This window comes from Cynoglossus semilaevis, chromosome 19 (assembly GCF_000523025.1).
Source record: "Cynoglossus semilaevis isolate Cse_v1.0 chromosome 19, Cse_v1.0, whole genome shotgun sequence".
Classification (NCBI taxonomy): domain Eukaryota; kingdom Metazoa; phylum Chordata; class Actinopteri; order Pleuronectiformes; family Cynoglossidae; genus Cynoglossus; species Cynoglossus semilaevis.
Window position 1 is genome coordinate 11,775,470 of NC_024325.1, and position 27,437 is coordinate 11,802,906.

The following is a 27,437-nucleotide window of genomic DNA, read 5'->3' on the forward strand; positions in this document are numbered from 1 at the left end:
TTTTTTAGAAATTTTCTTTTTTTAGAAATTTCTTTTTTTTAGATTATTTTTTCTAGAATTTTTTTTTGTAAAAATAGAATTTTTTTTTGGAAAAAGAAAAAAAAATTTTTGGAAAAAAGTGACGTCCAAGTGACTTCTAAGTTATGTCCAAGCGACCTCCAAGTGAGCTCAGAGTGAAGACCAAGCAACCTCGAGGTGATCTCAAGTGATGACCAAGTGAGCTCAGAGTGAAGACCAAGCAACCTCCAGGTGATCTCAAGTGATGTCCAAGTGAGCTCAGAGTGAAGACCAAGAAACCTCCAGGTGATCTCCATAATCCATAATAAAATGAGAGAACCTTCCTGGAACTACATACTAATTGTTGTCTGTAAAAAAATAAAATAAATAAATAATAAAAAAATATATTTTGTTAAATACTGTAGAAAAAGAAAACTATTTAGGTGTATTGTTGTTGACATTTTCTTGAAACTACTTCTAAAATAAATGTTTTTTTAAATGCACAACATTTTCAGGAACCATGTCTATTCAAAAACTAAGAAATTGGAAAAATGTAAATAAATGCCAGGTACCACAAAACACAAGTACTAGAAAGAGGACATAAATAGAAAATAAGTTTAAAAAATCTATTGTGTTGATACCACTATTGCCAACCATAGGTAAGCACTGAACAGGAGAGATGACTTACTTCTAGCTGCAGAACTGTAGATATTTATAATTAGTTGTCCAATAAATGTTTTTTTTTCTTTTCGACATTTGGTTTCATCACTTGTCCAGTGGAGTCAGGGCTGAACTGAAGATTATTTCATCTCCAAGGAAAACTGCGACTGCTGCTGCCCGTTTCTGGAGGCTGCCACTACAAAAAAAAAGAAACAGAAATCATAAAACATCGTTTCTGGTAAAGCCGAAGAGCTCATACACTGTTTTGTATGTAATCAGATGCAAATGTGTCTCAGACTAGAGCTAATGCTGTTACAACCATTTCCACCTTAGCAGCAGCTAAAAACCACAATTTATTTTGATGTTGGTGGTGCTATAGCGTGGCCCACTTTGTGCAATAAAATTGTCACTGCTTTTACATGCTGCAAAATTATTTCTACAATAAAACATTTACTCTTGGTTTTAGTTAAGTCATTGTATTAAATATGGTAAGTATAAATATAATGGTTGTTTTTTTCATATGCATATATTATTTCACCTTTCAGGTCCTAAAATACTACTGAATGAATCAGTTTAACAAGCCCATGAGACGAAGAAAACTCTCTCCTGACACGCAGAGGTTTCCATCCTCAACCATGATAAAGAAGTGCATCACTGATGACCGTCCATCATTAACATGGAAGATATGGATCCATGAGACATGAGGACCAATCAGACTGGAGCGGTAAAGGCCATCTCCACACACAGTGCTCTGTTGATACGAGGTCCCTTCGCACATCTTTATTATTAGGAAGGTGTGGGATGGAAAAATAAAAATCAATAATGATTTTCTCCCAGCCACAGTGCTGTGATTTTTATTTTTTAAAGCCAACTGTAAATGTCAACAATGGGCTTTATTGAAGTATCCTGTTTATATACTATGGTAGGCCCTGGCCCTATATACATTGTTTTTTTTTATATTACAGGAGTTACCAGGCAGCACATGTAGTAATGAGGGATACAAATACACTGGAGTTGACTGAAAAAATAACAGAAAGAAACAAAAAAAACTCTCATACGTCCATTCTATAAAGAACAGTTTTGGATATATATATATATATATATATATACATATATATATATATATATATACATATATATATATATATATATACATATATATATATATATATATATATATACATATATATATATATATATATACATATATATATATATATATATATATACATATATATATATATATATATACATATATATATATATATATATACATATATATATATATATATATACATATATATATATATATATATACATATATATATATATATATATACATACATATATATATATATATATACATATATATATATATATATATACATACATATATATATATATATATACATACATATATATATATATATATACATACATATATATATATATATATATATACATATATATATATATATATATACATACATATATATATATATATATACATACATATATATATATATATATATATACATATATATATATATATATATACATACATATATATATATATATATATACATATATATATATATATATATATACATACATATATATATATATATATACATATATATATATATATATATATATACATACATATATATATATATATATACATACATATATATATATATATATATATACATACATATATATATATATATATATACATACATATATATATATATATATACATATATATATATATATATATACATACATATATATATATATATATATACATATATATATATATATATATACATACATATATATATATATATATATATACATATATATATATATATATATATACATATATATATATATATATATACATACATATATATATATATATATACATACATATATATATATATATATACATACATATATATATATATATATACATATATATATATATATATATACATATATATATATATATATATATATACATATATATATATATATATATACATATATATATATATATATATATATATACATACATATATATCCTTCTCTTTCTCTCCTACAGTTTAAGGCTCCTTGGTTTGAGGCTCCCTGTACTAAATTATGCAGTAGACTTACTAGTCGGTGCAGTAGTTATGACACTTCTGTTGACTTTAGTCCTCACACTGTACATGGTACTGACATACTGAGGAGTGACAGCCATGTTTCCCATGAGTGTAAGCATACATGCAGATCAGTGGCTGACTCCTCTGAACTGCAAGTCAAGGACACGAAACCAGGAACGACTTGGTTTGATCCTTGTTGTAGGTCACAGTTAGCATACAGGTGTCTGCGTTTACATGGAGCCAGGTTCCCATCACATTACATGACTGTCCAAGACACATGTTGTCAATTATTTATATGTCATACATGATTTATCTGCAGAAGCTGCTGGAGAGGATCCAACCAATCAGAATGAAAATAGAGCTGAAAACCAACCAGCAGCATGGTACAGTCATATAACTCTGACACACACACACACACACAAACATAAACACCTGAAGTCTAATACAAATAGTTGCCTTAGCAACAATCAGGTCACTGCATTTGTTTCCCTAAAACTGTCGTTTTTTTTTCTTATAAAATCTTTAAACTGTGGTTCTTAAAATTAGGCTAAAAAAATTAAGTGGATTCTATAAAAAAAAAAATCAATGTTATTCTATTTCAGTGATTATCAACTGACTGTTTTAAAGTTAGACCAGGAAAAAAAAGCAACAAGCTCAACAAAATACAGGTAAAATTAAAAGATTACTAAAGGAACAATGTTCCGGCTGTGGTTTTCACAAACGTGTTCACAGTTTGAGGCTGCACTTTAATAAACTTAATTTGTAGGAGACACAGTTTAGTAGACTATCTCCTCTCAGGCCTTTTCTATGTCTCTGAGGTCAAGTTCCACCTATAACGTTGTCTGAGTCATTACAACTACTGCAGTCGGTGTGGATTTGTCAGTAGGGAGAACATGATGCTCCTCATACAACAGTTAGACCAGCACTTTATAGCTTTTCATCTTCTCCTATTGATTAGAGGTCGTAATAAAAAATAATAGATCAATATCAACAAAGGCTGCCTCTAAAGAGCGCAACCTCACATTTAGAGTTTTTCTAAATGTATCTTTATTTGTTACCCTGAGGCTGATGATACCTGGAAAACCAAAAAGGGTCAGACTTTACCACCACCAACAACAACAAAAAAACAAGGGCATCGACCAGGAGTTTGTGAAAGGCCAGAGAAATATCAAGGAGGACATTCACATCTGACCCACAGATCAAACCTCCCACACTCAGCCAATTAGGCCTCACTGCACAGACACAAACATTGGTCCAGACTGTGATGTGTCAGAAAGAATCCATCCTAATGACTTTATTCCATGACTTTTGCTGCAGCGCCACCAGCAGGTTGACATTTTAGGTCCAAAGTGATATTTTTTTGACAGATGTTGGCTGGATTACAAAGTCAGACACGCAGCCCTCAAAACACAGCTAATCCTAACCTAATCTGAAATTGTAATCCATGATCTGTTGCCACAATCACAACTGTTTTTCTTGCATTAATGTGGGTCAACAATTTTCCAGAAGGAACAGAAAACAGGTGGAAAATTAGTTAAGTAATAGCTTAAATTGCATAGATATATCCAAAAAGAGCCAAAAACTCTTAAATTATTTATGCAACAACAAATTAGCTAAATATTGAGGTTAACAAAGCATAATGCACGAAAAAGAAACTATCAAAAATATACAGGCAGCTGCCCAGGGTGGCATCTTATGATGGAGCAGCACTGACACTCACCAAAAAAAAAATTTTAATTAAAGGTTTATCATTATTGCTAATCTGTTTTCTATCCCCCATTTCCACAACCGTTGTTGCTGATGATAAGTATTTGACTGGAGATTATTTAAAGTATATGCAGAACTAGAAAGAAGCCATAATCATGTGCTCCATTTTCAAGGACACTTGAGCTGTGAAAATTATTCCTGATAAAAGTACTTCAAACTTGGGTTAATAGCATGGCAGAGGCGGCTTTACAGAGAGCATATAAGCAGAAGCAGGTCAGAAGTAGAACTAAAGAGTGACAAAAATGATCCACAGTCAATGCCCTTCTCAGCTTCTCCTCAACATCATTCCAACTGGAGGCTTGTTCATCGTGAGGGTCATTGACTTTGAAAGTACCACAACTATTTCCACAGTAGTGCAGGGGGCAACAGGTTTTGTCAAATATTCCGTATTTTTATCCAATCATTTGATCTTTCTAATACACTTAAGGATGCTGAAGAATTCCACTTAGTGAAGTCATGCCTGAGGCTAAATGACCTTAATGCTAAGAGATACAATCTCTGAGGGTATAATAAACCCTATCCACAAATCTTTAAAATTCAGCCCAAATTCTTCTCAACAACCTTCAGGATTTTGAAAGTAGGTCTCTGCCGAAATGCTCATATTTTATTTAAAACATTAGTTTTTATTTTGGAAATAAATGCTCTGTATTAGATTAGAACTTTTTTCTGGGACATATTCAATGGTAATGTCTGGCTGCTATAACTAGAGGCTTGACTCAATGTTAAATTTAGAATTGATATTAATTAAATAATAAATAAAAATAATTAAATTGTTAGAAAAATTTAACCTAAACCGAAAGTAATAAATAAACAAACGTTAGTTAACATATATAACAATGAGATAATCTAAATGAGACAACAATAATAGGCATCACAGCCTCTATATTGGATGCATTTAGGCCCCAAGCTGTAAAAAGCAACCATGGTGTAATAGGAATAAAGATGTAATGGAATCTGATATGATATGTATTAATTTTCATCTTAATAATGAACATCAATAAGTTTTGAAACAATGTACTACATTTCCCAAACACCCCAGCAAGTGCTAACAACTACGGCAAGTGACATGAACGCGTTTTGTTTCCTTTCGCGTAAAGCCTTTAGCCCTAATTACGTCAATTCCTGTCGGTTGCAGTCAACGAGGTCTAAGTCTGTCGATAATTGTGTTTATTAACGTTTTAGCTCGCTAATGTTTTGTAGGACCTTTAAAGACGTTAAACGAGCAAAGCTAAAGTTAACCGCGGAGCTAACAGGCTACAGTAAACTAGCGTGAGCACCTGAAGTTTGTTTACTTATTAAAAAGAAAGGATGGTATTCCTGAGAGCAGACATGTGCCCTGGACTGGATTCGGATTTAGTTCGGGACCTAAGAGCTGCTGATGTGAAAACAGGTATGTCGACATGAGTTTGTATTATATGAGCTTTTTTAAGTGAACAATCTAGCTACATAAATATACATGTTTATGTCAACCCTAAGTGGAGGATCTGGTGTCGTCAAACCTCGAAGACCTCGCCCACAGATGTTCCGTATCTTATAAGGTAAATCCCACTCAATCAACCAAACACACACACACGTTTTAGCTATAGATTAATATTAACTATATAGTACAGGACAAAATGTATATATAAGAAATTAATTATGAATGTAAACTATAACAATACTTAAACTAAAAATAATGAAAATGGGAACATAATTGTATTATTAATGTATTTTCCTTGTAAACATTTTTCAAAAAATTACCAAGGATTGGAAATCAACACAAAAAAACCTTAGGCTACTGTTATATAAAAACCAAACAAACAAATAAATATATAAAACCTTTTCTGGGACCTCAGGGCCTCCTAATATTAAATGCCTGTTTGCTGCAACAACTAAATTTACTTCTTTTCATTCTCCAAATCAGCAGATCTCATTTAAAGGCAATAAAGACTTGAAAGATTTTCATCCATCAGGGAAGGTAAACCTGAATAATACCCTTTATTGAATGTGCCAGACAAAGTCCTTCAATATCAGGCTGAACCCACAGAAAAAGGACAGCTGTGTTAGGTTTAAATGAGTCGGCTCTGAGAGGCACACAGAGTTGGAGGAAAGAAACTGTGAAGTACATTCTGGACTTTTTTTCAATGACATTAGAAGCACAAATAATTCAGTTCACGAAATTGGTGAATTGATTTTTGGACAAACAATGATTTGGGATTTACCATGTGTATTTACAATACAGTTATATAGTTCTACGTAATAAACCCCCAAACTACTGGCTAGGGGGCAACTTCTGGGCCAATGTCAAGATTTCAATAATAATACAACCAAAGACAGCTTCAAGAAAGACGTGGGCACTAGATGATGTTAAGGAGACAAAGGGGTCTACGTTTGTGTCCGGTGTTTCCAAAGGATTAGAAATAATTTACTTTGCATGAACCAACCCTAAGAAAAGATTTGTGTTAGTGTTAGAAGGTGGATTAATTAGGTATAAAAAAAGTGTTTCACAAAATGGTGACATTTTTACCTCGGGTCCAGAGTATTTTTAACTGCACAATTTTGAAGAACCAGTACCAGCATATTGTGTACATGGTCCTTGTCACTATTCTATGGGATTCTGTGCTAAACTGTCAGACCCCAGCAGCAACTGCTGAAGATTACTCTTGTGTTGAGTTTCTGATTACATAACTCATTGTGTGATACTGGAAAAGTTTACACTGAGCCCCCCTGAGATGGAGGGGCATCCTGTGCTAACTGACAGCTGTCAGAATACAGAGCTGTTTCATGGGCTTTTCCACTTTGATTGAGCTGATTTGAGTTTGAAAGTGTCACAGGAGCCCCCTCCCATTTCAGTCCTCACGCATACATACACACACTCACACAGATGCAGAACAAGTGACTGGCAGCTTCTCACCCCGGCTCCCATGAGATCATAATGTATTTTTTGAATACTTTTCAGTCAGTGCCTGAAGCAGGTTCAGCTTCATCCCAGTGACTGAGCTCCAATCCCTGACCTTCTTGTTCCGCCTGAAGGCATCCCCTGAGCTGATATCCCAGCATCCCACTGGTTCCTAGACTCCTGCTGTTGATTTGAACCTTTGTTTGGCACAAACAACGGGTAGCAGGTCAAAGCTAGTTCACACATACAACACATTTGTGAGTCTGAGGAGGATGTTCACGGATCAAATGACGCCGGGCAAGGCAAGAGTTTTTAATCAAAACATGGCCGTGGTTTGTTATGAGGCCACGTGTTAAAACAGAGCGCCAAAAAATCCCTGCTAATTGAGACCCAACAGATTTGCCTCATTGCGGTAAATAAATATCTGTTGTTGGACAAAAACTCCTCTCGGCCCTGGAGTAGAGACTAATCAGAGAGTGAATCTGTTAAACACTGCTAAATGGTCTTTCCACAGAAAACTGGACTCCCCAGTGTTTGATGATATTTTCCCACTTTGATCACAAAATGCCTCGGCCGAGGTTGGTTAGTGAGCAGAATAAAAAGCCTGTGTTTTCCACTACAGTAGTTTCATGTAGTGTATTAATTATTCATTCTGACCTCTACCCTTTTATTTCCAGCCTTTTGCTATTTTCAAGCCTAAATTTGCATGTAAAATTAGACTACTGATTGAATTAATTGATTATAAAAATAATCTCAAAGTTTTCACTGTCTGAGTTGCTACATTCAGACTTATTATAAAACAAAATCTCCATCAAAGTACTTTACAACTTAAAATAAGTGGACACATTTTTACTGTTGCATAATCCAACAGCAGTGCAGTTGTGGACAGTTACCACCAGTAAAGTATTATATGATTGACATTGATTTTTAAAATAAAAGTTTTAAATTTCAGTCAACATTTAGGGGCTAGCAGTAGAGTCTGAGCAAGGAAATGTAATAAACGAAAGGCAAATCCTGATTACTTACGTCAAAACTGCAAGTTGATTAGCGTTGCCATTAGCTCCAATTGGCAGAAAGTAGTCCAACGAGGAACGCAGGACGCTTGAGCTCTTGGGAACTGTCTGGCAGAATGAGATTCTTCTGGAAGAAATGCAGTTAAAAAGCCATCATTTCCATGTAAAACAAAGCAAAAAGACTCAAGTATTCACATAGACACACAGTGGTGCAGAAAAATGGCAACAAGTGCTGTAGACTAATGAGGTTGATGTCGTAGGATGTAGCTGAAGACAATGTTTTGACCTGAATGCCAAGTTCAACTTTCGTAAATCTAATAATATTTGCCCATGGACTCTTTGACATAGATTTATGATGCAACAATTTTAAAAGAAAACACAATTGTTAGGGCTGTGGTACGTACCTGACTGGCACCATGCTGCGTACTGTAGTTTATTCATTTCCAGAATAGAGGGAGATTAGAGATACAGCATGGTGACTGATTTGCAAATGACCTTCAACAACAACAAAAAAATCATTACATTCAATACAATTCACATGATAAAAATTCATAATGCCTAAGAGTGGATTTTAAAGGGCTAGAAATATTTCCATTAGATGGTCAAATCGAATGTGAGTGACATCAGAGTTCTCAGATGTTACGCACACGTAATTATCACCCCACTCTAATGAGGCAATCACTATTTTTTTTTTTGTAAAAGCTAAAATCCCTTGAATTCAAAGGGTTTTTGAATTAAAAATAATTGACATCAAGTCCAGTTTTTGAAAGAAACAACTAGGATAAGAATTGTAATTAAAGTGAAAAGGAGCCTAGTTTTAGTTGACATTTTCATCATGCAAAACACCACTCCAAAATTGGCCAGTGACTCATCCATAGCTAACCCTAACATCTTTTTACCTGTGCTGTCGCCCCCTGATCCACACAGCAGCAGCAACAAGACACGCTAATGTTCTTTTTTTTTTTCTTCCCTGTTTCAGGCTCTTTATGCCATCCGTCGAGTGCTGCTGGCCCAGCACTCAGCTTTTCCAGTGTCAGGCGCTGATCTCTACGAGGAACTTTTGAGCTCCACAGCTATCATCTCCACAGGAAATCCCAGGTAAAGACAAATCTGCTGACATCGCAGAACACACCGCTTTGTCATCCAGGGGCTCCAGGCATAAAAGAATGGGCTCAGTGCCACGAGGCCTTAGGGGACCTCGACACATGTACTCCTAAGTACTATCCCCCAAATACTGCATCCAACCACATATTTAACGACAGACATCCTTTTGTGATACTAGTTATCACATCACATCAGTTTTGTTATTCTGAGCCTGATAAAACTTGCCAATCAGAAGCTATAAGTTCTACCTAAAAAAATAAGCCCAAAGTTTGATATACTGTAAACGGACCTTGAAAGACGACCAAAATACTTAAATCGAATTTAGCAACAGTCTGGACAAAAATTGCTAACTGTAACCACACAAAAATGGGGGAGAAGTTGACAATAAATTAATTAAAATTAGCCAAAATAGTTAAAAATTAAAAAGCTACAGTGTTGCAAAAATGTCAAATATATGAAGAGGTTAGTCTAATGTAGCTAATAGGCTGAACAGATTTGACAAAAAGAATGTATTTAAATTATTTTTAAAATGGCTAAAGTAAGAGCGAGGCTGTGGAGAGTGTGTTTACATCTCCTATTGTTGGTCAAAACACTTAGTGGCTTCTGCACCATCACAGGACAGTGTGAAATCAATAGTGTCGTATATTACCAGAGATGTTTGTAAACAGATTCCTCTGTATCTGTCTGATTTTTTTTTTTTTTTGTCTACCTGAAATCTTTTCAGCATCATTAGAATCAAATTTGCATTGAACTGTGTCAGAGTTTGGCTGCCATAGTTAAAAATACAGCGGACAGGTCGACTCATTTGGAAACAGTCCATGTGCCTCCTCCCTCCCTCTGAAGAGTGGTTTTAACAGCTCAGCCTCGGCTGCTCTCCTTATTTCTTTTCATTTTGGCAGTGCGGCCTCACAGCTCCTGCCTGCTGCGGAGAATAAACATGAGTGACAGTGGCTTAGAAACATTTTAGCAATAAATCCATATTCAAAAATGTTAATGTCTTGCCACTGTTAGCATCGAATGACCCAAATATTTATCTGTATCAATACAGGCTGACAGATGGCTGGTTGCCTGTCATGAGGCTATTGGCAAATAAATTGACTTTGACTGAAACCAAACAAATATTTTTCCTTGCTAAAATTACATACATTAATTTTCTAGAAAAGTTGGTACACAATATATAATATATATAAAATGAACTAAAATCTGTAAGTTGGTAACTAGAAATAAAGCACAAAAGTAAGAAAATACTTTCAGTGTTTTTACAGAACAGACTCAGAAGAAAAAAAAAACATACATTACATTCGATACATTCGATGAATGGTTCTCCCTGCATGTGTTGGGGGACCTTTATTTTTACCTGGAGACAGATTTGGACTGCAGGCAGACCAGACCAAAAGGACTGTTCTGCACTATACCGTACTGTATTGTATTTTACTGTCTTGAGGAAAAAACAACATACCTGTTAATATTGGGAAAAAAAGCAAAACATTGCAGTCCGTTTACAGCCCTGCAGAGTCCCTGCTGGTAAAGAACAACAACCAAAATCAAAGAAACTAAATCAATGTTTAGCCAAAACCACCAACATTGGCTGAGACCTTTGACTCTGTGCATCACGTCTTTATATTTAACCTGCCAAAGTGAGACAGAGTTCTGTGGTAAATGTGAGCTGGCAGCACAAAATGGAGTCACATCTCAGCAGAAAAGCACAGCGGATAAATATTTCAGATTTTTTTTTTTTAGCTGGTGGAAATATTCTCTGGCAGGGACAGAGTCAGGCAGCTCTGGGCAGAGCCGTGGAGCCAGGCCAGAGTCGTTTGGTTTATATCGGACGGCTCCGTGTTCCTGTGTTAAAATCTCTGTTTGGTTGTAATGAATGAGCACAGGTGTTTACTTTAAGTGGTTTTCATGAATTAGTAATTGTGTTATATTAGAGATATGAGGGTGAAGCGGCAGCAGTGTGACAGTGGAGTCAGTGCAGACTGTGAGTGAGTCTTGGCTGCGCTCTTCTGGTGGTAAAGTGAAGTGTTGATGGATGGGCCTCTGTGCTGCTGTGCAGTTTTGATGGTTCCCAGTTTATGCAGAGGTGGTATTACATACACTATATATAATTAGTCAGATTTTCTTGGTATGCCTACACAAAAAGTAAAAATCCCAGCAGTACATTAGTCCTGCTTGGTTTCACTTTTCTAGGTTATATTTTGTACTAAACGTTATTATGGTATTGTATTATTGTAAAGCGGAAAAAGGGAAAGACGAAAACATAGATTAAAAAAATGACCCTAAATTTGAAAATATCTAAACTCGAGCCATAAAATTGCCACACAAAAAATAAAACTGTCTTAGTTTAGTTAGCTAACGGTGGCTAATGTTGGACAGACAAGTGACAACAGTAGGTTGAATTTAGGGGAGAAGAAACACCAGAAAGAGATAGGAACCAAAACATAGAGCAAAGTTAGCCAAGGCCTAAAATAGGAGAATTTAGCCTCTGTACAGGTCCAGAAAGAGCTAAAACCTAGTGTAAGGTTTAGTTATAGCCTAAGGATAGATATGTTTTGATGGTGTGGCCCAAATACTTAACATTATGTCCATTTATATTTTACCAGAATAGATACATCCTCTCTCCTTCTTTTTCAATTTTAAGGCTGAAACACACCCATTTAAGGAAAAATAAATAAGAAAAGTCTGTGAATCGGAACAGGATTATTTGCTCGGTGATCTTGGGAGCCAAAGAAACACAGACTCAAAGTATTTTTATTTTTCTTTCTGTACAGAGACTAAGCTGCAGGGCTGCATAAATATGAATAAGGAGTTTGTTTATCTCTAAATTATACAAAGCTCTGGCCATTTGAGCTGCTGAATTTAATAAAGTGGAGCGGCAAATGTGCATGATATGCCCCCTTTAAATTATTATTACCCCCAGTTTGTTTGGCCACAGATGGTGAATATTTGCGTGCAGTAATCTTTCCCAGCCTCAACAACAAAATCAGAGCCTCTCGCCTGCTCCCAGTCCGGTCCCACTAATCAAGCCAAGCTCTTCACAAGTGACTGCGACCCTGTGTTTTCATCAGCAGTGCAACTCTCTCTTCTGCCGTTCCCTAAAATGACTGGAATAATGTAGGAGTGTCCGCTCACTGCCAATTCTCCTCTTCACAATCACACTGCGGCCGAGGATGAGGAGCAGTGTCTGACAACCACAGAGCTGGAGTGATGCTTCACCTTCAAGTTGGAGGAACTTGGAAATCCAGATTTTTACTGTAAGGTTGACACATCCATGACTGCACTGACCTATAAGGATGACGCAACCAGCCGCCTTCTGCAATCATTTATGCCGGCGGGGAGTTGGGAGAAATCTCTGTATTTAGTGGTTGAAGACAATCACCACTGACAAGACCTGCCGTCAAGACCTTCAAGACGTGATTTGAAATATCACTCTTGACGCAGTAGATCAGACTGTTCCATGTTTCAATGTAATTTGCAACAAGTGAAGGTGGTGGAATTCCATGCTACAGAAAAAGAATGGCTCCCAGACAGTACGTGTATCCATACACGACCGTCCCTTCAAACAACCACATGGTGTCAATGGTAACTATGGTAACGCAGCTCAGATTTAAATTACAACCTCACTGGAACAAAATTGTAACTGTGGTTGTGGCAAACATCACCCAAAATTATAATTCCTCGTGCAATTACTGCATTTCACAGTACCATGGAGTCACTTCAGTGTTTGAACTCACAGAAAGTGTTATGGTTGAAGTTTAACTATTAAACCTACAGCCAGGACATCGACCACGAGGATATCATTTTACTTCCGGAACTTCTATTCTACTATTCGGCCCTGCTGTTCTGTCCGAAGGAAATTGCGTGGAATTTATTTTACCAAATAATTTTAAGAGCATATTTTTCCTGTATAAACATATATACATTATTATTAATATATTTATTTTACTATGACTGGAGATAATAGTACACCGGTATGAATTACCAAGTACATACCATTAAAAGCAGGAATATCTGTTTGGACGAACGCTCCACTGCTCAGATGTGTTTCCATATTTCACTCTGACGTTGGCTGAAGCTCCTCCCAGCAGAGATGTTCCTACGGAGAAAGTAGAACAAGTTTTTAGTGTTTCCACCATTTTGCGTCAGTCTGACAGGATAGCTGTTTCCCAAACTCACCCCCTCAAAAACAAAAGGTAGCAGGACGGGAACGTTATTGGCTGCTGATGGTAAACTGAGAAACTTTAATCGGCAAAAAAACCTTCACGTCAGTTCAGCCTCTGTTCACTGAGCTCCAGAGGAAATTAATGGTGCTGCGGTGATTTATGGCCAAAGTTTCTTTTACAGTGTGAACTAATAAAAAGAGCGGGCACACCAGGGTGGGAGAAGTGGCGTGTAAATGACTGGAGGTGTATGGAGGTGGAGCTGAAAGAAGATTTACCTTTGCAGCAACAAAGAGCCCATAACAAGACTGTCAAGGTTATGGATCTTAAGCACAGACCTTTACTAAGTCGGCAAAACTCCCGTCAGTGAAGACGGTTCCAGTGTCCGTCCTCCTCAGCAGGTGTCGGCAGAACAGGGCAGTACATAATGTATATATGCGTGTGTGTGTGTATAATCAGATAATAAAATAATCTCAGATAATCTACATAATAATGCAGGAAATAATTCCAGCCACTCTGACAAGCACATCTGCAATTTTCTAAGGATTATATTATTACGTTTCATTATTAATATTTCTTCAGGAGACTCCATCTGTGTTGACATCCTTTGACTTGAACATTTTAGTTTTATTTTGGTTGAAACCAGTTTGGTTATACAGAATAAATTAGTCCAGAGGATTTGACCTGATGAAGACCTGTTTGTTCAGTGAGGATCAACCATTTATAATGAAAAGGTGACCTTGTCTATTTGAAAGGTTAGGTGTTACAGTGGGTGACCTGATGGTGGCAGCAGGATGAATAACAGATCTCAGAAGAGCTCGTCCTCTGGGCTTTGTGTTCGTCTTTACTGTGGTTTGGAAAACGTTCATTCATTTAGAAAAGGATTTTTAATGTGTTGTTGATGATCGGGGTAAAAGTTATGTCATAAATCTTTAATGGTGTCTCCACGGGCTGCTCTGCAGCTCAGCTCTGCTTTCATAACGACACACCAGAGGATTGTGGTGGCCTACTGGTTAAAGGATATTTAAAAAAATAATAATAATGATAAACTGCGTGAAAATAAACTGCGACTCAGATCAGGCTTTCTGAACAAATGCAGTATAAAAACATGCCAACCTTAAGGAATTCAATGAAATGATTTATTTTTAACAGCTAAATTTAATACCTTACTAAGAGTTAGCCAAGAAGTAGCAGAGACAGTGGAACTAATTAAAAAGCAGCTTCAAATTATCTAGTAATTAGCTATAATATGTGTTCCCAAAAAAAAACTTAAGACTAAGCTAAAATAATTTGGAAAATGTTATCAAACAGTCAAGGGATAGCTAAAAGTTAGCCCAGCCTTTAGAAAATTGTAAATACAACATGCAAAGGAGTAAAACAAATTAAAAATGTGGGATAGTAACAGTCTAGCTCTAAAAAGGTTTAAATCAGCATAAAATAGCAATAAAAAGAGAAAAAACAGTAGGACAAAAAAAAATCTCTGGGTTTGCCAAATATGTTGCAAAGTAACGTTTCTATAAATAAATAAAGGCTAATAGTCAACTGAAGTATATTTAAAGTTAAAGTTATCTTTAAAAAGAACTACAAAAAAAGTTAAAAGTTAGCACAAGGTACTCAAAAAGTCCCATCATTAAACATTCCAAAGCAGTGAGTGAAATGAGAACATTGAAGAGTTCTATTAATAGATTGTCTGTTAGAATCTCACTCCTGCTCTGTTTCTATTTACCCGACTGCAGCTTTTTTGTGGTTGACTTAATAATTTATGACAGTCTTTGGCAGCGATGAGTGGAAAAATGTTTTACCTTGTGTCTTTTTTTTTCTTCCACAGCCTGGATAAACTGCTGGATTCAGGCTTGTATACCGGAGAGATCACGGAGCTGTCAGGAGGACCAGGAAGTGGGAAATCTCAGGTGAACATTTCCTGCTTCTTCACTCTGTCGCCCAGGATCTCGCTTTCATAAATTCTCTCTTTAGAATCCTCTGCTGTCGCCTATTGAATAAGACAATGTTCCCTGTTTGAAACACAGCAGGTATAAATAAGTCAGCGCCGCCTTGTTACAGTGCCAGGGTTTGGCAACGTGAAATGATTACAACAAGACGTATCATGCTTGAACTTTTCTGTTTGTTTTGTTCATATACGTATACGTTCGGTTCAGTTACATTGGGATTTTGTAGCCGTCGTAAGCCAAGACTTCAAAATGGCTTTCATGGCAAAGGGCATGGTTTAAAAGGTTCTGAGGAAACGGTTTAGGAACCATGAATTTAGATAGAACATTTGGAACGTTATGGTAAATAAATTCTTCAGATAAAGTAGCTTTTAGCATAGCCTTTTGAGCTAAAAATAAAAGTTTAACATAGTTTCATATATATAATATTTTTTAATTTATATTTGGTATTTCTCCTTTGTTGTTTACCTTCTGAATTGTTTTTAGAGTGATCTGTGTTATAGCGATATCTGTTTTTAACTTTAAGCCAAATGACAATTGCATTTTTACTAATTATTGTTTAAAAATGTCTTGGCAACATTGAGCTATTTCTGTTGAAATTTTGCTAAATTCTAAAAAGCAATAAAAAAAATAATTAAAAGCTTCAGCAAAGAGTTTGCCTGTTGGAGTGACAGATGTGAATTAAAACACCTCGACTTGTAATTTCTCAAATTCTCATGTTGCCGTGTTTGTGGCAGGTGTGTTTCGGCGTGGCCGTGCACGTTTCCCTTCAGCTGAAGCAGAATGTGATCTACGTGGATACGACAGGAGGACTGAGCGCCAGCCGCCTGCTTCAGATGCTCCGAGCCCAGACCTGCAACGTGGAGGAGCAGGTGGAGAGGACAAAAACAAAGAAAAAACATCTCCAGGCAAATGTAATCTGACGTGTGATGTGTAAATAATAACAAACGCCTCCGACTTCACAGATGGAAGCTCTTCAGAGGATCCGCGTCTGCCGTTTGTTTGACATCTTTGCTTTACTCCACTGCCTGCACACACTTTGCAGTGACAGCAGCAGCAGCAGCAGTGTTGAGGGTGGTGCTGTTGCTGCTGCTGTTGCTGCTGGTGGTGGTGGTGTTGAGGGCGTCAGCCTTCAGCAGGTTTGTTTGCACTTGCTCAAAAATAACACCAGCGGCCCCCCTGCTGTGTCAGGGGAATCTTTAAAGGAAGGAAAATCAACTTAGATTCTCAGCGAATCTAAAGTTGTCATGTTTGGTTTTAGGCGTCAGTCAGTGGTGGGTCTGTGAAGGCAGTGATCGTGGACTCGGTGTCGGCCGTTATCTCTCCTCTGCTGGGGGGAAATCACACTGAAGGTGACGTTTCTGTGTTTTTATTTTCTCTGATACTGTGCTCTCTGAGTCTGTGTTTACACCCCGGTCTGCAACATCACACGTCCAAACTGTTAAAAAGAAGTAAAAAGGTAAATAAAAACTCTTGAAGTTGAGCACAGTTTTAAGGCCCGTCAGCTGAAGTGTGACATAAAAAAGACACTCCTACAGTTTCTGGCTGTCAGGGAAATTTTTATTTAGTATATTTCTAGGGGAAATTTGTCAAACCTTAAGGTTGTTTTTTATTTTCCCAAACTTTGAGCCGTCTGTCGGAATAAGTTTTTGGCTTAAAAAAAAGCCAGGAACATTGGAATGTTTCCTATATTAGTGGCTGCTATTGTTCATAATGATGGCTGACCCTAGGGAGTTTATAAAGCTGGCTAATTGTCAGTTATCCTTTTCTATTCTGCTTGTTTTAATTTGGCTTTTTTATGCTATTATTATGCTGATTGAGTTACACTATTTCACTAATTTTCACTTTTCACAAATATGACAAAGTACTAGGCTAACAACTTTTAGTAATTGCTCCATTTTACATTTTGCTAACACTTAGCTAATGGTGGACTTAGCTCATTTCTTTCAACTTATTTTTAAGCAGATGAATGAGCTTCTTTTTTGGTAATTTAAACAAATTAACTTCACTGCTGCTTTTATCAGTGCTTTACAAACATGCTGCCTCTAATCGCTCTCAGTTCTACACCTGACCTTTTTTTTTTTTTCAGTCCAAATGTTTTGCGTTTTTGTTGAACTTGCGCTTATTGTTATTCAAAGTCAGGTCCTGGTCTGTTAGGTAGCTCCCTGTGGGACTATCTTTTATGATCCCCACCATCGTCTCCTCACACTCTGCTGCTGTGTGGAGCAGGTTACGGCAGCGAGCGGCTCAGTCGGCAAAAACATCACATCTAAGCGTTTTTGTTTCACCCGCGGGGCGAAATGCTTTATCATTCTGAGCGGACGAGCAGGACGTCTGAGGTCACAGAAATACACTGAAGATGCTACTGGCTGCTGGGCCATAGGTAAAAATTAGCATTTTGATTTCCCCCCTGAGTTTAAAGCAGTGGACGACTTGTATAACTGCACAGCACACACACGTTCCAAAGTACTGTTTAGAATTCTGGAGTCATGAAGGGAGACAGTTATTAAATTCTAACACTGCTGTGATGCAGAGTCTAACGGTTCAGTCTGTGCAAACTCAAAACCAAACTATGGAAATACGGTTTATTGAAATACTTAAATCAATATTTACATAAGTTCTTTCAGCTGGTGAATCTGAACTCCTGTTGTAAATGTTGTTAAAATGATACAATCAGTCATGTTTACCAGGAAATACTGACTAACTCTACCTAACCAGAATTATCTAACCAACCTACCTCACCTTGGTTTTCTTCCATTAGTTTTATTTTATTTTATTTTAGTAGTTAATGGTGGAGTGGAGCCGGACCACGTACAGTGTATAACGCCAGTTCATTTTCCTATTATTGAAACCAAACCTAAAGAAGTTTGTCATCAAGGTTTCTCATCAGTTGGGAAACAAAAAGTATTGGGACAACTCTGGTTGTGAAGTGTACTCTGTCCTCTCACTGACCTGATCCACGTCCTTCTGTCGTCTCCAGCGATGTCCCTGATGATCCAGGTGGCAGGAATTCTGAGGACAATGGCCAAGGACTTTAATGTTGCTGTGTTGGTGAGTAGCGTAACAGTAAAGTACTACAGACACAAAAACGTACTCTCAGGGTCAGTCTGACACTGAAACATTACAAACTCACCTTCTTGTCTGGACCTGTAGGTAACAAACCATGTGACCAGAAACACCAGCAGCAGCCGAAGTTGTGGTACTGATGTCCAGCCGGGCCTCGGGGTCTCCTGGAGTCACATCCCCAGAACCAGAGTCCTGCTGGAGCGTGTGGAGGAGGCCGGTACAGGAATCCAACCCAGTGTCCGCTCTGCAACGCTCATTAAGTCCTCCAGACAGGTAACAGCAGGAGCAGCAGATTTTCACACTCTCCCCAGCAGGGGGCAGTGTAAACTCTGTAGTAACCATGTGTTATCAATGATCTGAATCATTAGTCAAACATTAAAGATTAATCCAGCGCTGAGGTTGGACTTAGGTGATTAACGATTACACCAGTGTGTGGAGCTGCAGGCCTTTAAACTCTCCACACCTTCATTATCATCAGACTCTGCTGATGCACGACTTTATTGTTTGTTTGTTTGTTTGTTCCAGGCTAAAATAAGTAAAGAATAAATCAGGCTGCACCCAATTAATCTTTAGTGTAAAAGGCCAATTTAGCCATTAAGCAAATGACTTGTCATCTTTGGAAAACAAGTGTTGGTCAGAAAACCCCAGGTTAAAACAGATGAGTCTGACTTCTCTGCATTTATTCATTAATGCAGTCGTTTCCAGGAAGTAAAAAAAAAAAAAAAAAAGCTACAAAAAGGCCAACATTACAGTACATCATTATAATTATTTGGCAAGTATTTCAATGGATGTAAGTTACAATTTAACAGAAATTTAATCAAACTCACTAAATATATAATATAATAATATATGATACTGTTTAGCCAAACTAGCTCGAGGTTTGTCCAAAGAACAGCAAAAACAGCTAAGAGTTATTCCGTAACAGTTCAGTTAGCAAAAATTAACACATCCAATTAGCAGTGGACCTCATTCTACTGCTGTGCATGACAAACATAATAAAGAGTTTGTTTATGTGTGTTTGTTTCAGCCTTGTTTCCTCAGAGAAGAGTTTGACTTAAGATTCTGGAGTCAAACAAAAACATCCACGTCTGGAAAAAGAAAACGAGAAGAGTCTGATTCCTGAGGAAGAAGAAAAACAACTCTTCAGTGGTTTAAAGGTAAAACAGAAACTTTTCTAAACTAACTTATGTTGCTTTTTTTTTTTTTAACAACTCTAAGCTGTACTCATGTTTTAGGCTGTTAGTTAAAATTAAAATAAGTAGTTGTTTTAACTCATTTTTAGATCTAATGTTTCTAATGATGTATTTTGTAATATTTGTTAGGTTAAATTTAACTGGGTTTTTTTGTGCAAACAATACATCTTAATGCAGTATTACTGAATAGTTGAAAGAATACCTACTTACCTATAGTGCTCTAGGGTTGTTGGTTGTTGTAGTATTTCACACTGACGACGTCCACCAGGCTGTAAAACAGTCTTTATGCAAAAGAAAACTTAAAAATGTAACTTTAAACTCATTCTGCACTATTTTACTTACCATTTCTGGGCTAGCTTCTTGTTAGCTTTTGGCTAATATTTATCCATTTGCTCAAACATCTAGTAATTGTTTGACAAGACAGTGTATTAATGCTACCCACAAAAAATGAGGGAGAGTTTTCTAGAGTTTTCTTTTTAGTCTTTTTTTTTTTTACTAGTTTTTAGGTTGGGATTTTAGTGAACATGTAGCACATTGTTAAATAACCGTCTATCTAGGCAAACTGTGGTTCAAACAATTTTACAATGACGTTACAGAAACCTCTTTGTGATTCTTTCACCTCAGTCTGTTTATTGACTCTTCAGTTCATCAGCAGAGTTAGAAAATATTATCACTTTGACATTAAAAACTGTACAGACCGCTGCTAAAATACAAACCCATTTTTTGTGAGATGTCTGTGATGGTGGAAAACAGCTTGTTGCAGCTGTTTTAAAGACTATTTGTAGGGACTAAACAACTTCTCCTACATCTGTTACAGTTATTGCGCTGTCCAAGGTGCTGTTGTCACTTCCTGGGGTGAGTATAATAATTTCATCCATAGAAAGTGTTTCCTGGTTTCTAGTACTATGTGATTCAAGAGGGTTCTTGCTGCTGCTGCCAGTGCAGTCAAGTCCTCTGACATCACAATGTCTTACCTGATGTCCACTTAGTGAAAATACACAGACATTTCTGATATTTTTTTTTCAGTGGTAGATAGTTAAAGGGTGGGATCGAAAATGGTTTTCTGCCTCTGTTTGTTTTTTAAAGGACAACCCAATAGTGTTATCCCTGGAGTGAGAACTGTGTTTAAAATCCTGAAAGTAATCCTTTCAGTAGATGGGTCTGTACTTCCTTGAAAATCAAAAATCCTTCTGTGTAGAAACCTGACTTTTTTTCTCAAACCTCTTCAGGTTCAAAATCAGTTCTGGTGTAATGAGGACTCTTGTTAAAAACTTGTCTTTTTGCGCTTGTTTTATTTTTGTCCTGTTAGCAGGGAGGGACCACTCGTCTCTTGCGGATACATTCCCAGATCCAGTTGGGCGTCACCTTGCGGGCCTGGCTGTCCTCCTCGGGTTCGGCCATGGTGTGTGTGGCCGTGGCGGCTTCATAATCTGGCACCAGGTCGCCGTCGTACGCGATGAAGTATCGTCGCAGTTTGTCAAAGTCCTGCGTGGACTTAGGCAGGTAGAGCTTGATGCCACTGAAGATGTCGATCAGAGTCTACAGTTGGACAAAAAGGTAATGTCACTGTGGAGACACTAGGGACGACAGGACATTAACTGAAACATGAAATAAGTGAAGATTAAATTAAATCACTGCTTTTTTGCACATCATTGGCATTTACTGCACAGAGACCCGAAAGAGCAAAAGTCATGAGGGTGAAAACTAAACTGCAGCGTAAAAGTCACTCATTTTAAATGCAATTATAGCAATTATAGATCCAGTTTTTGGTATTTTCTACAACACTGAAATCATGATGCCTTCTTGTATGACATAAGTAAGGAATGAAATACTGTCATATCCTTGTCAATGAAGATGCAGGTCTTGATCAAGGTTGAAGAGTTTCATTTAGGCAACTGGATGTGAAGGTTTCTCAAGAACACGTTTGGTCTCTCATCCAAGAGTCATCTTCAGCTTCTTCACTTCTGAACTGAAGAAGCTGAAGAAGCCTCTTGGATGAGAGGCCAAATGTCTTCTTGAGAACCCTTCACATCCAGTTGCCTAAATGGAACCCTTCAACCTTGTCAAATACTTGCTTACAGCGCCACCTACCCATACATTACTCCACAAAATGAGTGTTTTCAGCATTGTCTTCTACAGATGTACTTGTGGAATGTCAAACTTTTCTGAAAATGTTAAGGATCATGTGTGAAAGAGCTGTAAACACTTTTATGTGTATAAATGTATTTATAATAACAATAAAACATTTTTTGACAGCAGATTTAAAGCCTCATTTTTTTCCTCCCATAACTGACAATGACCTCAGTGAAATAACTGCCTCCACTAACCTTGTCGTTCCTCGGTGGCAGTATTTCAGCTGTCGGTTTGTTTGTCATCTGACCGTTGCTGTGAAAACTGTCGTTCTTCTTCACCTGGTGGTCAAACAGGAAATTGTCACTTTTTAAACTTGCTGCCTGACCACTTTACTGCCCAGCAGCATTTACTGTGAAATTATAACCTCACCTTCTTAGCAACAGGTTCTTCTGTGGATGGAGGACGGGGTCGAGCCTTCTCCTGCTTTGGAGTACTTTTGGGTGTAGAACTTGTGCCTGTAAACAAAGATTGAATTCATCCATCTGCGCTTGACTAAAATATAGTAAATGTCCTATTTTTTTTATACAATGGCTACAAAGGTCAACGCCCAAAATGTAACTAAACATTATAATAGCTAAAAGTTATCCCTAAAAAGAGAGAGCTAATAAAACAGACAAAAGTGTTGCCTAAGAATTGGCTAACAGATAGATGACAATAGAAGAAAATACCTGAAGATAATTGAGATTTGTTGAGAACTTCTAAATGTTCAAAAAGTGAGCATTAAAACAGCCAACGTTAGCTAAAAACTAGCCAAGAACAGTTTAAATATACCATAAGTTAATTTACAGCTAGCACAAAAAAGGCAAATGTTAACAGGCACGATCACAGAGTGATAGAGATGAGAATAAAACTGTTGTTTCAATGGACTTTTAACTCACCAGGTCTCTTGCTGGCGTGAGCACCCCCTTGTGTTGAGGGTGATGGTGAGTTTCCACCACTGTCTCCTCCTGAGGAGCTCTTGTCGCTTTTGGAAGTTCCTGCAGTCACTTGAAAGTCACAGTTTTCTTTAGAGATACGGAACAGTTCCTGTTTGGAATAAAAAAAAGACAATCATTAAAGATTTAAAACTGGTTTTCATCTCACCATAATTATCTCAGGCCTTAGACAAGACTGGTTGTCACCCGGTAAGAAAATATTTTACCCTCATTATATAGACAAAGAAGTGTTAGACATCAAACTCACTTTTAGCTGGTGCAGGTTGGTGGCGCTCTTCCAGTCCTTGTCGTCACGGATTCTGGTCATGCGTGGGAAGCGAATGGAGATGCCGTCGGCTGTGTGCATTTCTGATTTGGAAAACTCTGCTCCGGTGATTTCCCAGATTGGAGCTTGCTGTGGGAGCAAGAGGAATAACATGATTGGTAAAAAAAAAAGATTTGAAGGACAAATTTTTTGCATCAGTTGTAATGTGAGAAAAATAGTTCTTAAGGTTTTTATATGAAGTATTAATTTCATGTATTTTGACCAACAAAACATCTTGACTTCTCGGTCAAATATTCTCTAAATACTTTTCACTAACCCTAAACATTTAATTTATCTTTTCGATAATTCTAATAATCACTCTTAGATGTTACCTATTAGCTACAGCTGTTTTATACTAACAGAATTTACTAGCAAACTTTAAGCTTCCATATTTAATTTTTGACTTCTACGGCAGATATTTTTCTACTTTTTTTCAGGGATCGTTTTAGCTACAATGACTACAATGACTTCAGTTTTGTTGTCAGCAGTAAAACAATAGGCTGAATGAGGAAATCTCACCTGAGGATCACGTATAATGAAATCTGGATAATAGTTCTTAACGATCTTCAACCAGCCTGGGATTTTACTTGGGTCCTACACAAACACACACATACACATATATATATAGTCATTATACAGTCCAGATGAATATAGAGCTTCCTGTCACCAGGTGGATTTTCTCTAACCTTGCTGATTTTGATCACGTCCAGCTCCTTCTGGAGTCGGGCCAGCATGGCGTCATCGTAGCCACCTGAGCACTTGGTGACCGTGCACCACTTTCTTGAATCTGGGTCATAACAGCCCATCAGGAAGCTGGACATGATGCCCCCTAGTGGCAATAAAGAAAAGGAAATCTCACTTCAGTTCTTTAGTCCAGTTATGTCTGAGCTACATTTGGCTAAATTGTACCTTCTTTTGGTTAAACTTCATATGTTCATTTTAACCTATTCAGACAAATATTCCTTGTAAATAAAAAAAATATTTCCAGTAAAAAAAGCTAAATCCCTGTAAATCTTTGATGCTGGAAAAAAACTCTCTTCTTTTTCATTAAACACTTATTTCCCCAAACAATCTCTTCATGTTTCACACTTCAGTCCACCGCTGTGTTCAGACAAGTGTCTCCATCTGACTGTTTCACGTTACGGCTTTATTACATTATGTCCACTCAGTGGGAGTCGTCTCCACTGTTCTGATTTACTGGCGTCCACCTTTGGGTCTGCATTCGTTCTGCTTCCACTGTGTTATTTACTGATTACCCAGACTCCTCTGTGGCTGCAGCACACCTCTCTGTTGGTGTTCATTTTACCTGCAGACAACTGTTATCCAGGCTGTGTTGTATTTATTCAAGGTTTTTTTTTTCTCTCAGAGTACTGATTTTTTTTTTTAATGTTTTTCTTATTTCTCTCCATGTCCTATGTTGTTTTATCGCCTTGTTTCGAAAGTCAATTTGTTTCTTTTCTACATTAAAGTCGACGTGAAGCACTCTGTTTATTTGTTTTAATCGTACGGCAGCACAGCTCTGAGTTCTCTCAGACCCATATTGTTTCATATAATCACAATATTACAGACGTTAAATATCCATTTTGCACAAACCTGAGCACTGCCTGCCAAACAGCCCCGGTGGCCATTTAAAAAATTATCATTATTAAAAATTAACAGCGTCAGTAAAGTCGCCTTGATTAGCTAATTTAGGTGCAGCCACAGCTCTGAGCGCAGATGAAGAAACGAGACACTAAAACCTTCTGTAGGAGCGAGATTAAGTGTCGAGGGACGAATAAAAAAAAAACAAGAGAGAGGAAATGGAATGTGCTGTAGAAGAAGAACAGCTGGGATTTTTACACACCGTTGGAGCCTTTTCCATAGAAAGCTCCCAGCACCACCAGGTCAGCAGTGTCTGCCATGGCGCCCTCGTTCAGGTAGTCCTTCTTCACCTTCAGCCAGTGACGTTTCCCTGGTTCATAGTTGCCCTGAGGAGCAGAGAGACTTTTAATGACCACACTTTGAAAACTGCTTTTGTTACTAATCTGTATTTAAACTCTTTTTGTTTGCTAACTACTCTGACAGAAGAGCAGGACTCATTGTTTTTTGATGTTTAAGCTTGAGCTTAGTCGTTGCCAAAATTATGCTGCTGAATTAGTTTTGTATTTTCAACCGGTTGTGTCACATGAAACCAGCTCTATATTCTATGTGGTGGAACTTACAAGCTAAAGTTTCAAACTAATCAAGTTGAAATAAAACCTCATCAACTCACCTTTATATCCTTGAGCACCAGTCCTTCCAGCCCCTCTCTGATGACCCGAGTTATCATTTCGGCCAAATCTCCAGCTCTCTGATCATCACAGCAAAACAAAGTCAGAAACATATACAGACTGAACACATAGAGGAAAACATCCAGAGCCGTACGACTCACCGTGACGTGTTTCATCTCAGAGAACAGGATTCTGTTCGGAACTTCCACCATGTTGTCGTGTAAGAACTTCCTGCGTTCGCACAGAGGCCTGAAAAAGAGGAGGCCAAAAGATCAACATCTTGTGGTGATTTAATCTATTTGACCCTTTAAAGGTTTTTACCATTAAAACTGTTAAAACTAAAGCAACCCATGTTTAAGGCGTTTCAAACCCACAGGTTGTTGTCAAGCCCTGGAGATTTTTATTGCAGGTTTGTGAAAATGACATGTTTGCAGTCTCACATCGGGGGATTTCTCTGCCCACGGAGAGAAATACAAAGCTGCTTTTAAGACACTTAATGGAGCAGAAAACATCATTACCTCTCCATGAGACTCACGCCGTTGAAGAAAATGCAGTCAAAAACAAAAAGGCACACGTTGGCGTCTTGAAAGGCTGCTTTCTGCAGGAAGCAGGAGAGAGAAATGTGATGCTTGTGGCCACAAATGGCAATTTATTAACAATAAAAAACACAAACGGTTTCTCATCTCCTCACCTTGTGGACGCCCAAGGTCCCAAAGGGCAGAGGTTTACTGGTTTTTGTGTCTATGAGCAGGACTTCAGCGTCCAGGATTATACTGTGACCTCCTGGAAAAGCCTGAGGGATGAAGTCTTTGAAATGAGCCACCTGGAAAAACAAAATTGACAAAAAGAGGATTAGAAAATCAAGAAGAACAAGAGGTTATAACAGGCAGAGTGAAGACTGGGTGAAAACAAGACATCGTCCCTATTCTTGTTTAAAACAGTGTAAGGTGATAAGATGAGTTCATTAAAAAAAAACGGTCTATACTTCCAGCATTTATTTTAATGTTTTTTCAATTACACCCTCCCCCCGCCCATCTCTTCTAATTGTCATTGCATTTTTTTCCTGGTTTGGGTGTTGCCCCCTCCAGCAGATGGCGCCCTAAGTAAGCACTATGCTGCCATCAGACAGCCTCCTGTCTTACAGACACTGCCAGAGGTCTTGTTTAAATCAACTGTGGATCCTTCTGTGCTTTGTTATTGTGGCTCTGAGGAATGTAATGTAGTTTGAGCACAGCAGCAACCTCTAGTGGTTTGAAAATAATGTTGCTGGGCCATTTATCCATGTCTGCTTTATGCTGTCAGGCTTCAGCGGAAAAATAACAATGAAAGATCGACTGCAGGGAAAAGGTCTGAAATTCAAACTTGGGTAATAATCTGTCAATCCTGCAGGGGGCAAAATCATGGGATGTTCTATCATGACATGAATTTGTATTGTGTGTGTGTATTCACTGACTTTGTGAGGCAGCACTGGTTTGAGGCTGCGACTGAAGTAGCTGAAGACGTCTCCGTTCTTGTGAACCTGCACTCGTTCGCCGTCGTACTTGATCTCAGAGTACATGCCGTTTGGACATTTCTTCATGGCTTGCTCGACGGATTTACATGCCTCTGCCTGAAAACAAAGATGAGTCAAACTGAATCAATCTTTTCTATCACGGTTGTTGACTCCCCTTGCACACCTTTCATCACGGGCTGATGGGTAATTTTATTTGCTGCAGACTGAAGTTAAAAAAAGAGGTGGAGAAGTGAGAAGCCATGAGGACCCACTGTGTAGCTGCCCACTAAACTAAATTGTGATAAAGCAGCCACCGGTTTAATTAAAGGAATGCAGCGTAATGTGAAATTTGATGTTCTGTGGGTTTGTTTTGGAAAACATTTTTACATCCTG

At 37.5% G+C, this 27,437-nt stretch overlaps 2 protein-coding genes across 4 annotated transcripts in view; one reads left to right on the plus strand and one right to left on the minus strand.

The window, feature by feature from the left end:
* The first annotated feature begins 5,627 nt into the window (after window positions 1-5,627).
* rad51d (RAD51 paralog D) lies at window positions 5,628-22,189 on the plus strand. Of its 2 annotated transcripts, XM_025065966.1 has the most exons (13): window positions 5,628-5,961; window positions 6,048-6,109; window positions 6,475-6,528; window positions 9,442-9,560; window positions 15,555-15,636; window positions 16,410-16,544; window positions 16,638-16,811; window positions 16,934-17,024; window positions 18,653-18,723; window positions 18,826-19,011; window positions 19,766-19,895; window positions 20,749-20,786; window positions 21,244-22,189. In XM_025065966.1, the coding sequence occupies exons 1-11, from the start codon at window positions 5,880-5,882 to the stop codon at window positions 19,859-19,861; spliced, it is 1,152 nt and encodes a 383-aa protein (XP_024921734.1). In that variant the 5' UTR covers window positions 5,628-5,879; the 3' UTR covers window positions 19,862-19,895; window positions 20,749-20,786; window positions 21,244-22,189. The 2 variants fall into 2 exon arrangements, with proteins under 2 accessions (XP_024921734.1, XP_016897421.1); XM_017041932.2 differs by lacking the exon at window positions 6,475-6,528 and having other exon boundaries at window positions 5,631-5,961.
* The window catches only part of lig3 (ligase III, DNA, ATP-dependent), a 16,971-nt gene continuing 9,947 nt past the window's right edge, over window positions 20,414-27,437 (minus strand). For both annotated transcript variants that reach the window (XM_025065961.1, XM_008333001.3), the window contains exons 9-21: window positions 27,006-27,161; window positions 26,244-26,375; window positions 26,071-26,150; window positions 25,714-25,801; window positions 25,555-25,632; window positions 25,147-25,270; window positions 23,990-24,132; window positions 23,823-23,897; window positions 23,247-23,393; window positions 22,943-23,090; window positions 22,434-22,519; window positions 22,259-22,342; window positions 20,414-21,470 (exon numbers count right to left, since the gene is read on the minus strand). In XM_025065961.1, the coding sequence (XP_024921729.1) occupies window positions 21,237-21,470; window positions 22,259-22,342; window positions 22,434-22,519; window positions 22,943-23,090; window positions 23,247-23,393; window positions 23,823-23,897; window positions 23,990-24,132; window positions 25,147-25,270; window positions 25,555-25,632; window positions 25,714-25,801; window positions 26,071-26,150; window positions 26,244-26,375; window positions 27,006-27,161 (1,575 nt within the window). In that variant the 3' untranslated portion in view covers window positions 20,414-21,236. The remainder of the gene's footprint in view (window positions 21,471-22,258; window positions 22,343-22,433; window positions 22,520-22,942; window positions 23,091-23,246; window positions 23,394-23,822; window positions 23,898-23,989; window positions 24,133-25,146; window positions 25,271-25,554; window positions 25,633-25,713; window positions 25,802-26,070; window positions 26,151-26,243; window positions 26,376-27,005; window positions 27,162-27,437) is intronic.